Source organism: Acinonyx jubatus, chromosome A1 (assembly GCF_027475565.1).
Source record: "Acinonyx jubatus isolate Ajub_Pintada_27869175 chromosome A1, VMU_Ajub_asm_v1.0, whole genome shotgun sequence".
In the NCBI taxonomy this organism is placed as follows: Eukaryota; Metazoa; Chordata; class Mammalia; order Carnivora; family Felidae; genus Acinonyx; species Acinonyx jubatus.
The window spans coordinates 196,192,365-196,204,400 of record NC_069380.1 but is presented as its reverse complement, the minus strand read 5'-3'; the positions used below and the strand labels follow the sequence as shown (position 1 = coordinate 196,204,400).

Sequence of the window (12,036 nt, the reverse complement as noted above, 5' to 3'; positions counted from 1 at the left end):
AAGACACATGGCTTCCTCATCTCTCCTGGAAGGTGCCGAAACCCAGCAACATAGTCTTGACCTTGATAACCTCCAGAGGGCCTCACCAGGAGAGGACGAAAAGACCTCAGAACTATTTTGGCCCCAAAGCATTTTTGAAGCAAGTTAGAAAAGTTATGAAACTCACAGTTGTCATATTTGACTCGCATCCAGAAACACAACTCAAATGAAGCATGTAGTCTAAATGGTTGATGGTTTTCAGCTGGATGTACTTTCCAGCCACCTAAAATGAAAAATCTTTCTCTAGTTTTACTCTAATAAAAATCTTTGACCTGTGGGGGGGCGGGGTTGGGGGAAGCACTATCTACCTTTAGGCTAAAGTGAGGAGAGGGGTTGGATAATAGAAGACAGCATGACTTTACATAGTTTTGTACTTTTAAACACTGTTATTTATAGGTTAAACACTGTCTAGAAGGCTAAAGCCTGGAAAGAATCTACTTCAGCATACCTGATACATCATATACAAAAAATGAATCACCCATTATCTAACTTCTACCGCAGAAGAGTTCTACTTTCAGCTGCACGAACTTCCCGAGGAGACCTTCCGTCATGCGATTTGATTCCCAAAGGGCTGGCCCAGAGTGGGGTGTCCCACACAGGAGGGTGTCCCCACCTCTACTAGTGGTCGGAAACGATATGCAGACCTCCTGAGACACTCAGGATGATTATTTACTCAGAGAGTAAATCCATATTCCTCTTATCCAAGAGGCAATATTGTTCTCACTTCTCATGGCCCAGGTTTCCCTAACTCCACCTCCCCATTCCGGGCTCATGCTACACTCTGCACTCTCACTATTTCATGTTGCTAATGATCTACTTACTACACTGCAGTCAAGCCAACACATGTCCAAATGACTGAATGTCTTTCTCCCCTACTACATATAAGGTTTAATTCTAAATCATTTATTCAACTTTGCATCATCACGTCTGACAGTACGTTCGTGAAATGTGTCAATCAATGAACAAAATTAATCATGGCTGATCTCAAGCAGATTGAATAGATCCATTCCAATAGCCCAGAATCAAAATTAGATTGGATTAATGGAAAATACGAAGGTTTCACACTCATTTTCTTTTTTTGAAGCAGATTCTCTATTCACTACCCATATTTTAATTGGTAATTTACTTGCATGTTTCAGAAAGATCTAAAGAAGGTATTCCAGCTCTCAGACTTTGAAAACTATCTTGTAAGAATAACAGATATAGGACAGCTCACTTTAATTTTTGTTTTTAAATATATTTTAAGGTATATATCTTAAAGTATATTTTAAAAACCGACTGGGTGGCTCAGTCGGTTAAGAGTCCGACTCCTAATTTTGACTCAGGTCATGATCTCTCCATTGTGAGATCGAGCCCCACACTGGCACCCTGAGAGGAGTGCAGAGCCTGCCTGGGACTCTTTCTCCCCCTTTCTCTCTGCCCCTTCCCCACTCGCTCTCAAACTTTAAAAACAAAAAAAACCTTAAAAATTTAAATGAGATACGAACACTTACATACTAACTGCTCTTTGTAAGAATGAAAACCATTGTCTGAATATTTTGATTTATAGAAGGAAAAAAGATAAAGCTGCTTGAAAGCTTCTAGAATCAGAAGTTTTGAGTCACAGCTATACATTCCTCATAACATCCCCCCATCCCCATAATTGGGCTGTTCCTCTCAAAATCGAGCAACCTGTAGTCAACATTTACCTGGGCAGCAAGACTCAAGAGGATTATTTTCAACAGAAAGAGACATTAAAATTTTGTGTTCAGATAATCCATAAAAACGTGGGAAATAAAATGAATCCAACCCTTACCCTGTTTTTATTCATAAGGAATCCTGCAAAGAGAATTTTAACAGGAATACAAAATAGGAATTTGTTTTTGTTTTTTTACAAAATAGGATTTAAGCAGCTACAATTTTATGGCTATAATGGAGGCCATAAAAATCTCCACAGGCTAGAGAAGGAAATAATTCATTGTCTCCATTAATCTAAAAACTGGCCCAACCCTTCATGTTTTAGGAAAACTTCTGTTCTCTCTAGTCCATTTGATTTTTTTCTATTTTTTTTTCTGATGCTCAAAGTAATACTTGTAAAGAATAATTTGATCAATCAAATGTAATAAGGAAGAAAAGTAAAAGTTCCTCCACACTCTAACCTCCTAAAGATTATGGGTGTTTGGTCCTTCAACTTTTTTTTATGCATACGCTAGTATGTATATGCCTTTTTCTCTTTTTACACAAAAATGTGATCCCTGTATGCATATATACACCTAGTTAATTGTTTCTCCAATTTATCACAGACAATCCTCTGTGTAGTAACAGTTGATTCTTTTTAATGTCAGCACAGATTTTTACTGTATGACCATCCTAAAATTGATGTAACTAGTCTCCAGCTGGCTGTTACGTGGTTAATTTTAAACCATACAGAATTTAGACTTTAGAGCTAGATGAAAATACTTAACCCTCAAAATACCAAAACATTAATCAAAAAGATTGCAGCCTTGCTTGGTGGGAGATGGGGGTTGTGGGCTGCACTTTTTCTACCATTTAGGTGTTGAGAGCTCAAACTCTAGCACCAAACTTCTGGGTTTGATTCTTGCCCAGCTCCATTACTTACTAGCTGAGCCACCTTGGCTAATCATTTCACTTCTCTGGGACAGTTGATATTTGGGACTATGATCTGGGACTATGATGATAATTATTTGGTTACTGGTAAGATTAAGTTGATTATAATACGAAGCACTCAGAATATTACCTTGGCAATAAAGCAGTAAGTGCTAATTACTAATGTTATAGGCTAAATGTTCAGGTCTCCCCTTTGGATTCATAATTCGAAATGGTAACTAACCTCTGATAGGACAGTATTAGAAAGTAGGGCTTTGGGGAGGTGATCAGGTCTTAAGGATGGAGCTCTCATGAGTGGGATTAGTGCCCTTATATAAAAGATGTCACAGAACAATTTTGTCCCTCCCACCACGTGAGAACATGGCATAAAGACTGGGCTATGAACCAGGAAACAGGCCCTCATCAGACACTGAATCTGCTAGCACGGTCCTCTTGGACTTCCAGTCCCTAGAACTGTGAAAAAGAAACATTTGTTGTTTAAGCCCCTCATTCTGCACTGCTTTGTTAGAGGAGCCCAAAATAAGACAATCATTGTTGCTATCGTTATACCATGCTACTTCAAGCTTATTTTACACAATTATTAAAATTTCTGTTCTTGGTATGGGTAGAACAGAAAACACAAGATTCTGGTTGTTATTCAACATTTTGGTATTTGTATGTTCATGCCAGCTCTCATTCTTTATTAAAACATGGAATTATGTAACAGCCATAGTGAGATATGCTGAATTTTAAGTTATGAGAGATTTAAGTACATCCATTGAAGTAGAAGTCTTACAAATGTGAACAAACATCTATTTATATTCGAGTTACTGCTTACTTATATAAGCCTCCTTGGAATGAGGAGTGAAGGAAGAAAAGGAAACCAAATCATCAGCCCTACTGTATTTTCATTCATATGAATTTTACAATAAAGGGTGAAAATTTTAAACTCCAAAGAAAACACCAGTAAATATATTATATTGATTCTTGAGCAGTAAAGACACCTGTTCCAGGTGGTAGGGTAATATTTGCAGGAAACAGATGTATTGCTTTTAGCTCTTTGTGACTGGTAAGATTAGCACTTCCTTTAATATTGGTGGTGTTATTGGTTTTCTGTTTTATTCTTCATTTTTTAACTTGAAACACATTAAACTGAAGTTTATTAGCACAGTCCAAATCGTTTGAACACTCTTCAACAGCAAGAACAAAACATTCTATACCTCTGAGGCAAAGCCTCGTCAGTTTCAGGTCTCATTCAGATGTTGTCTTCCACTTCTCCACCAGTTACATGTTCTATCTTTATTGTTCAAAATCATGAAATTTTAGGTCATAGAACACTTTTCACTTTTATATGATCTAATAGTTTTCAAAAAAAAAAAAAAAAAAACAGTTCATTTCAAAACTTAGCAGATTTTGAGTTTGCAGCTCACCAGAATGGCCCAAGGGAATCAGCATGTGGTACACAAATTACTTGTTGAAGTTAAAATTTATAGAGCATTTTGGCTGGTCCAAGACTAAAATTTAGGAGGTCAACTATGTATTTAAAAGAAACTTATTTTAGACTGAACTCATCACTATTCTATTTAAAGTCACTTTAACCGTTTCAAATTTAAATTTGAATATTTAAGAATACAGGGATATTTTCATGACTCTTTCAAAAGGCATCTTCGGCAATAAAAAAGTCATCAGGACTCAGATCAAAGGTTAAAGTTTCTCTCAGACCATATTCCTCTCTCAGGTCTGTACACCCTAATCAGGTAAACAAGCCTCAACTGTTAAAATTATATAGCTTGGACCCTAACGAAAAAGCAGTTAAACATTCTTGTGACGTCATGGGAAATTTCGCTTGGAATACAGATCAACAGCAAAAAGAAATAGTTGACTGCCACACATACTGGTCCAGCTATGCAATATATAATCTCTTTAAAATGTTTAAATTATAGTCTTTTTAATTATAGAAAATATAAGGCAAACAAGCACAAAAGTGAGAAAGATCAGGTCTCGGTCTTACCCCATCCCACTTTCAAATAACTCAGCTTGGTCTGCGCCCCCCACCCTCACCCCCACTCCCCCACGAGTAACCAACAGAAACAGTAACGAGGGCAGGTCATTCCCAGGTCCCGAGTGGATTCCCTCTTTAGGTGACCAAGTCCTCCTGGTCTCTCTAGATGTTAACGCATGTGGAGTAATTCAAGTAGATCCCATCTTTGTCTCACGTGAGGAGACCACTCTGAACCTGTGCTGACAGAAGAATTAGGAACTGCACGTGTCAGGCAGAAGGAAAAGGGGAGGAAATACTAATCTGGACTTTCATTGTGAAAAGGCAGCGCGAACTTGCCTGAGTACTCTCCAGGTAATGAGAAACAGCTCACAAATGCAAGGAAAGAACTTTAAGGGACTGCTCTCTTAACTCGCCTTTCAGGTAATGTCTTAAGGCCGGTGTCACAGAAAAAGCACCTCAACAGGAGGGGTTGCCCCTGCTTCATGATCACACTAGCTCTGAGCATAATTAAAACTAATCCTTTTACCTGCCTACATTTCTTACAAGCAATCCGTCTAGGGCAGTCCATAAAAAAGGTCTGGATGCTTTGCACCGACAAGATTCAGTCAGTGCTTCAACATTTGGGGGGGAGAAAAATGCAAGTCCCAACAGCGGCGGCTCATTCACTTATTGAAAACATTCAGCTATTTTAAAAGGCTTAGAGCACACAGAGCATAATGGTGGAGCGAAAACGACAAGCCCTCGTCAGAGGCACTACATCCAAATTTGCTTACCTCAGGCTTTGAGACACAGCCAAGACACGAAAACCCCGGAGAAGGAAAAACTTATGCCATGACTTGAATTAAGAAACAGGCTGTGGAATCAACAGATGTTTACAGACCAGTTTAGGGTGCTGGAAATTACATGGAGAGGATAGAAAAAGAAAATCCTCTTTCACAAAGTAGTTGATACAATTATAAACCGAGTCTCTAGAAAGGGTAACCTTGGGCTAGGGTTAGGGAGAGGTCAGTGTCGTTCTGTCTTCACATCACCTTACCGTGTAACTGCAGGGAAAATACAGGAATACCGTGACTTAGGTGCCACGAATTTCACTCTTGTGGTGGACGTTTTCAACTGCAGCTGACAAACTTTCTATGAAGTTCTCTTTCTCCCCACACTCTCTGACAGAGGGGCCCCAAGGACAACACAATAACTTGAGCCACCATTATACTTTCACAGTGATTGTTCTCACAGGGTTATTTCAACATTACTTGTTAGAACATCAAAAATCCTACCTTCCCCAATTGGATTTACCTAGCCCATTTTGCAGCTCAGTTGCAGAATTATGGGATACACAACCCCGTGCCCTTGTTGCCACCTCAGGGCTTCCAAACAGAGTAGGCCAAGGGGTGTTAAGTGATCCTCATGACCCCTACAGATTTCCTTGGTTTCGTCTTCAATTCACATCCACGGCTTTCCAGAAACAAGACCAGAGTAAGTAAGAAAGTAAGACCAGGGCCTTAATGTTAACTTTGTAATGAATCAGTAGCAGTTTCTTTTCCCAGGTCCACCTCCTTCTACGTCAACATCTCCTCGCTTGCCACGTCACCATGAGAGGAGCAAGCGTCTGTGCTTCCAGAGTGTGAGGTAACCCAAAGTCACAGACCACCTCTCTGATCTTTTCTTACGAACTGGGGCTCCTTAGAAAGCTTCAAGCCAGGAATTTAAAATCACGTGGATTATAAGCAGGCAAACAAGATATGTACCTGCTGAAAAACTCAAACCAAGAAGGGATTCCCTCACGACCCAAACTATCGGTACCAGAGTATATGGTAAAAACAGATTATAAATTTGTTTTTTTATTTTTAGTTTATGTATTTTGAGAGAGAGAGCATGCACACGCAAGGAGGGGAAGGGCAGAGAGAGAGAGGGAAAGAGAATCCCAAGCTGGCCCTGCTGTCAGCACAGAGCCCAATGGTGGGGCTTGATCCTGCAAACTGTGAGATCATGACCTGAGCCGAAACCAAGAGTTTTCATTACCAATCGACTGAGCCATCCAGGTGCTCCATAACTTTATTTTTAAAGTCACATGAATAAGTTCTCCTTAGCCTGAGTTTAATGACTCCCATCCCCCTAGAGATTGAATGTTTTTGTTTTTTGGTTTTTTTTTGTTGTTTTTAGGTAAGTACAGCAAAGCGCCCCCCCCCCCCAACCCCAAACTATGGAAGAAACAAGACAGAAAAACTATGATGGTAAGGAGAATGGTGTGTGTGGTAAGGAGAATGATGGCTTGCTCCCAATATATCCACATCCTAATCCCTGGAACCTGTCAATATGTTAGGTTCCATGGAAGAGGGTGAACTGAGGTTGCCCATCAGTTGCCCTTAACGAGACTATGCCGGATCAATCCAGGTGGACCCAATGTAATCACAGATGTTCCTTCAACAGGGAAGAGGGAGGCAGAAGGGAGAGTGCGAGAACTACTATGGGAGAAAGAAGGGCTAATCATCATTGGCTGTGAGGATGAAAAGGGGCCAGGAGCCAGGGCAATCAGCCTCCAGACACTGGACAAGGCTGGACAATGGATCCTCCCGTACAGCCTCCAGAAAAGGATGAAGCCTTGCTGACATTTTGACTTTATCCTGGTGAGACTCATTTCGGATGTCTCACTCTCAAGACCATCTAAGTAAGAAACGTGTGTTGTTTTAAACCCCTGAGAGCATGTGGTAATTTGTTACAGCACCCACGGAAAACAAGTGAGATGCTGAGAAAGAATGGTCCAGCTCTTTTCAATGATACACAAGATCATTTTATTTGTAATTATCCTTGAAATACTTGCAAGAAAGGGTGTTATATTTTCTTTTCTCTTAAAGTTTTCTAAGGTCAGATTAATATCCGGCAGATCATGAATGAAATCAAAAGAAGCCTTAACATATTTCTGATTTAAAAAATCATGTACTGGGGGTGCCTGGGTAGCTCAGTGGGTTGAGCATCCAACTTTGGCTCAGGTCATGATCTCATGGTCCCTAGTTCCAGCCCCGCATCTGGCTCTGTGCTGACAGCTTGGAGCCTGGAGCCTACTCTGGATTCTGTGTCTCCCTCTCTCTCTGCCCCTCCCCCTCTCTCCTGCGCTCGTGCTTGCTCTCCCTCTCTCTCTCTCTCTCAAAAATAAACATTCAAACAAACAAAAAAGGCAATGTACTGGGAGTCCTGGAGAAGCAGCAGCTTTGCCATTACAAGGGTAGGAAAGTTAATGTGATAATTCCCCATTCTCTGCCATGGCTTCAGGTGGTTCCCTCTCTTCCATGGGCATTCACCTCATGTGGGAACACTTTGCCCCAACATCTACAACAAATCATATACCTGTGTATAATACACACACACACACACACACACACACACACAGTTAGTTGTTTCCTGTCACCTGGCCTTGTCTTACTTTCCCGAATCCCCCACCCTTCACACCAAACTTATCCTTTCCTCTCTTTTCTATTTCTTTTATATCCACACCTCTCACTTGTTGGTATAAACCTCAAGGGACACAAATTAGCTTTGATGTCAACCAAAAGAAAAGAGATTTTAAAACCAAATAGGGTAACATCTAATTTCTCCTGGTCACTTAACCATCAACCTCAACTGTCTAACACACAGCCAAGAATATAAAAGGGGCACAAACGGCATCTGGGATCCTACACCAAAGCTGATCAACTGTAAGGTGTATATACTCAGTCTTAGTAAAATTCCTCAGGCTCATAGTCACAATCTAAGGACATTCGTGTTAGATAGAATTCTAACAGATTATCTAGGTTCAGTAGATTAAAAACATGAGGATGAAAACCAAGAAGAGATTAGGGACAGATACCTTAAAACAAAGAACAGAAGGGAAGTTAACGTACATTTATTGAGTACTAACCAAATGCCACGCCCATATCTAGCACTTTGGACACCTGGCCTGACACTTCCAGAACTTGCCCAGAATTAGAAAAAGGGGATATAGATGCCAAGGGCAGGAAGGGAACTTAGTCTTTTCTCCACCTGATTCATAAATGAATCCTTTTCCCACTACACTCCATCACCTCAAAACCAACAGCAAACATGGCTTCTTGACGGTAACAATCTGAAAAATGAGTAAAAACACAAACCCAAGATTTCAGCAACAACACCATTATAGAGGGTCACATAAAAGCTGAAAAGACAATCATCATGTAGTACTAAAAATCTCTTAAAGGCATCCCTATATAAAAGGATATAAAAAAAAAAGGTAAAATCATGACGCCTACAGATCTAAAATAAACATGTTTCATAGATTCCATTTAGCTCATCAATTACTTATTGAGGGAACCGAAAGAGGTGTCACAGCCAGTTCAAAAGAACAGCCAAAGAAGCACAAATTTCATGTAGCAAAGGGATGTGGAAACAAACACACGGGTCCGCGGCATTCCCCAGGACGTGACTAACTTGCATTTCCATGGACAAGAACTAGCTTCATGGTTTTCAATTTTCTACAGCTTCTAGTTCTCCTGAGTTCTAAAACAGTCTAGTCAATGACAAAAACTCAAGCCCCGGTGTAGAGTAACCCCCCCCCTCGAGACACGTTTGAAAGGGTATCCTCGCAACGAAAGAATATCCAAGTCTTTTTGGCACCCTTACAAAGTATTATTTTTCTTCTACCAACATTGCACCAAAGCACAGAAACTAGTAGCTCCTCCACCTTCACTATACTCTACTTACAAAGACTAAATATACGATAAAAAAAAAACTTTTCAATTCTTCCATGTAACTGGCTACCTGTTGTAGACCTGCCAATCCCAGTGGAGCTGGCTAACTGTTTTGTTGCTGTGGAAGGTACCAGACAGGTACTTGATAACCGATCCGAGGTAGGGGAGTGGCCTTAGAGGATGACCTTCTCAAGTATTTTCTAGTATCACAACTCCCCTTCGTTAGAATCGATTTCTGGACGCCGTCCGATCTCTCTTCTTAATGCACAAGCCAAATGTCTTGTTCCCGTTCGCTAATATGGTAAGTCTGCACAAGTACAAGCGATAGTCCAGTGATTTTTATATTGTCCATTCTAGGATTTTTTTGTTTTTGGGTGATCGACAGGCCATGTATACAAGTGTGTACATCGGACACAGTAACATTGATTTACAGGCCATTTTCATCACGGCAATTGTGATGTGTGGAACCATCAACTATGACCATTCAATACACAAATGAACGTTCTCCAGAACTAGCGTTATTCAATTTAGAAAGCCTTAAAGTTTACAAACTTGCTACTGGGGGGTGGGTGGGAGGCAGAGGAGTGGTGAACATTTTCTGGGTCATGAAATGAACTTAGTGATAGCCCACAAGTGTTGTTTTTCTTTTTTTTTTTTTTATCTTTATTTTTGAGAGAGAGAGAGACAGAATGTGAGCAGGGGAGGGGCAGTAGACACAGAATCTGAAGCAGGCTCCAGGCTCCAACCTGTCAGCACAGAGCCCGACGCGGGGCTCAAACTCACAGACTGCGAGATCATGACCTGAGCCCAAGTCAGACGCTCAACCGACTGAGCCACCCAGCCACCCACAAGTGTTGTTTTTCTAACATCCTTATTGGCAAAGCGAAGCCCAACATTTGCCCCCACCCGCTAGGTGTTTTGCTTTTACTATTACATTCCAGAAAATCCCTAAATCTGGAAGCTATTACCTAAAAACTTTGGATAGTTGAGTAGTAAAGGATATATTAAGTTATACACAATTTTCGTTTTGAGAAGGAAATTAATGTACCTGTCAAATGTTAACCAAACCACAGAATGTCCTTTGTGAGAATTAACTGGGAACAGCGAGGGTGTGAAAGAAAACTGAACTTTCCCACCCACAGTTATGAGCACCGGTAAAAAACAAATCACATGCAACTATCATCAACACACAAGACTTGCAGAAATTCCATACTGCCCACATTTTCAAGAATCAGGACTTTCGCTTTTCTTTCTCTCTCAACACTTCTTCTAAGAACTTAGTCTTTCTTAAAAATTTTTTAAAATGTTTATTTTTGAGAGAGTGTGCAAGTGGGGGAGGGGCGGAGAGAGAGGGAAACAGAGGATCCGAAGCCGGCTCTGCACTGACAGCAGCAAGCCCGATGCGGGTCGAACCCAGGTACTAGGAGATCATGACCTGAGCGGAAGTTGGACGCTCAATAGAATGAGTCACCCAGGCGCCCCTAAGAACTTAGTCTTAAACTGTCGTGAATGAGCTAAGATTTTTGGCAGATGTATGTGGTTTTGAATTGCTCGTCATTACCTGTTAATACCTAAACATGAATTTCCACTGTCCCCTTGTTAAACTAATCCCAGACCGTGGCCTTCAAATCCCTGACATATCACCCAATATCCAGTCTTCTTTCTAGAAACTAACGATAGTGCACATGCCCTAATTTTTTGATAATAGTAAAGGCATTTCAAGTTTTGTACTTTTTGTTACCTTTTTATATGGCATTGCAGATATAGTAAGATTTATAAAGACTTAACACTTAAAATTTCAGCACTGTGGATCGAGTCATGATTAAAGTAGTGATTCTGAACATTTCGCCTAATTTTAGAGCCAGCAAAACTCATTTAGTAGCTAACACTCAGAATCCACACATTATTGTAGCTTATGAAATACTTTTCATGAAGTATCAGAGAAATGTTCAGTCATTTACTAATAATGATCTTTGCTATCAATTCCTTTGCACTTTTCCGCTCCCCTGACTGCACATCCCTGAAAAATCTAGCAACTGCAATGGGGTGGAGGGAGGGTCCTGGCTCAGGGTGAAGTATTTTCCAAGAACTTTGGGAGAATTAGCACATTTGAGCCTCACAACTCCCCTGGGAGGTATGCGGTTTAATCAGTTCCCATGACTCGGAAGCACCGTGCGGGGTAGAGCAGTCACTTGCCCAAGATCACACACAGCTAACACAATCTGGAATTTGAACACAGGTCTGATCTGCTTTCAAGCAAATTAAACACTGCACTGTACTACCTCTTAAGGGAAAAACAGTGGTTGACAGAGTTATTCGTTGTTTCTTCTAAACAGAAGGTTAGGCATTGGCCCTAGATCCCAAAATACCAGACGCCCCAGAATTACTGTTTATCTTCACCAGCTGGCCCATCTAACATACTGAAGAACTGTTCTCTGACTACAAGGTGTATCCTTCTAGGAGGTGAGGGACTGGCTACTGAAACTATTAGACCTGGGACCCAGTGAGGGACTGAAGCCTGGTATCTTATGTATGATTAATCGCTCAACAACCCCATCTGAGCACCACTATATTTAAGTAACTGTTAAGTAACTGAAATTTTGCAACAGAGAACTAAATTTGTGAAAGGCATGTCCTTGTCCTCTAGGAACTTCTGGACAAAGGCATGAAGAAGACGGTCTCCAGAAATGGCCTCCAGAGATACCTGATGAT

The 12,036-nt window shown here is 40.7% G+C and overlaps 1 protein-coding gene across 6 annotated transcripts in view; it reads right to left on the bottom strand.

Moving 5' to 3' along the window:
- The window catches only part of ARL15 (ADP ribosylation factor like GTPase 15), a 406,131-nt gene that overhangs the window by 283,998 nt on the left and 110,097 nt on the right, over positions 1 to 12,036 (bottom strand). Inside the window, exon 1 of one of the 6 annotated variants that reach the window (XM_053200693.1) lies at positions 167 to 1,220. The exons of the other annotated variants lie outside the window; for them this stretch is intronic. Coding sequence (XP_053056668.1) covers positions 167 to 214 — 48 coding nt within the window. The 5' untranslated portion in view covers positions 215 to 1,220. Of the gene's footprint in view, positions 1 to 166; positions 1,221 to 12,036 lie in introns of those variants that run through there. 6 annotated transcript variants of the gene reach the window in all.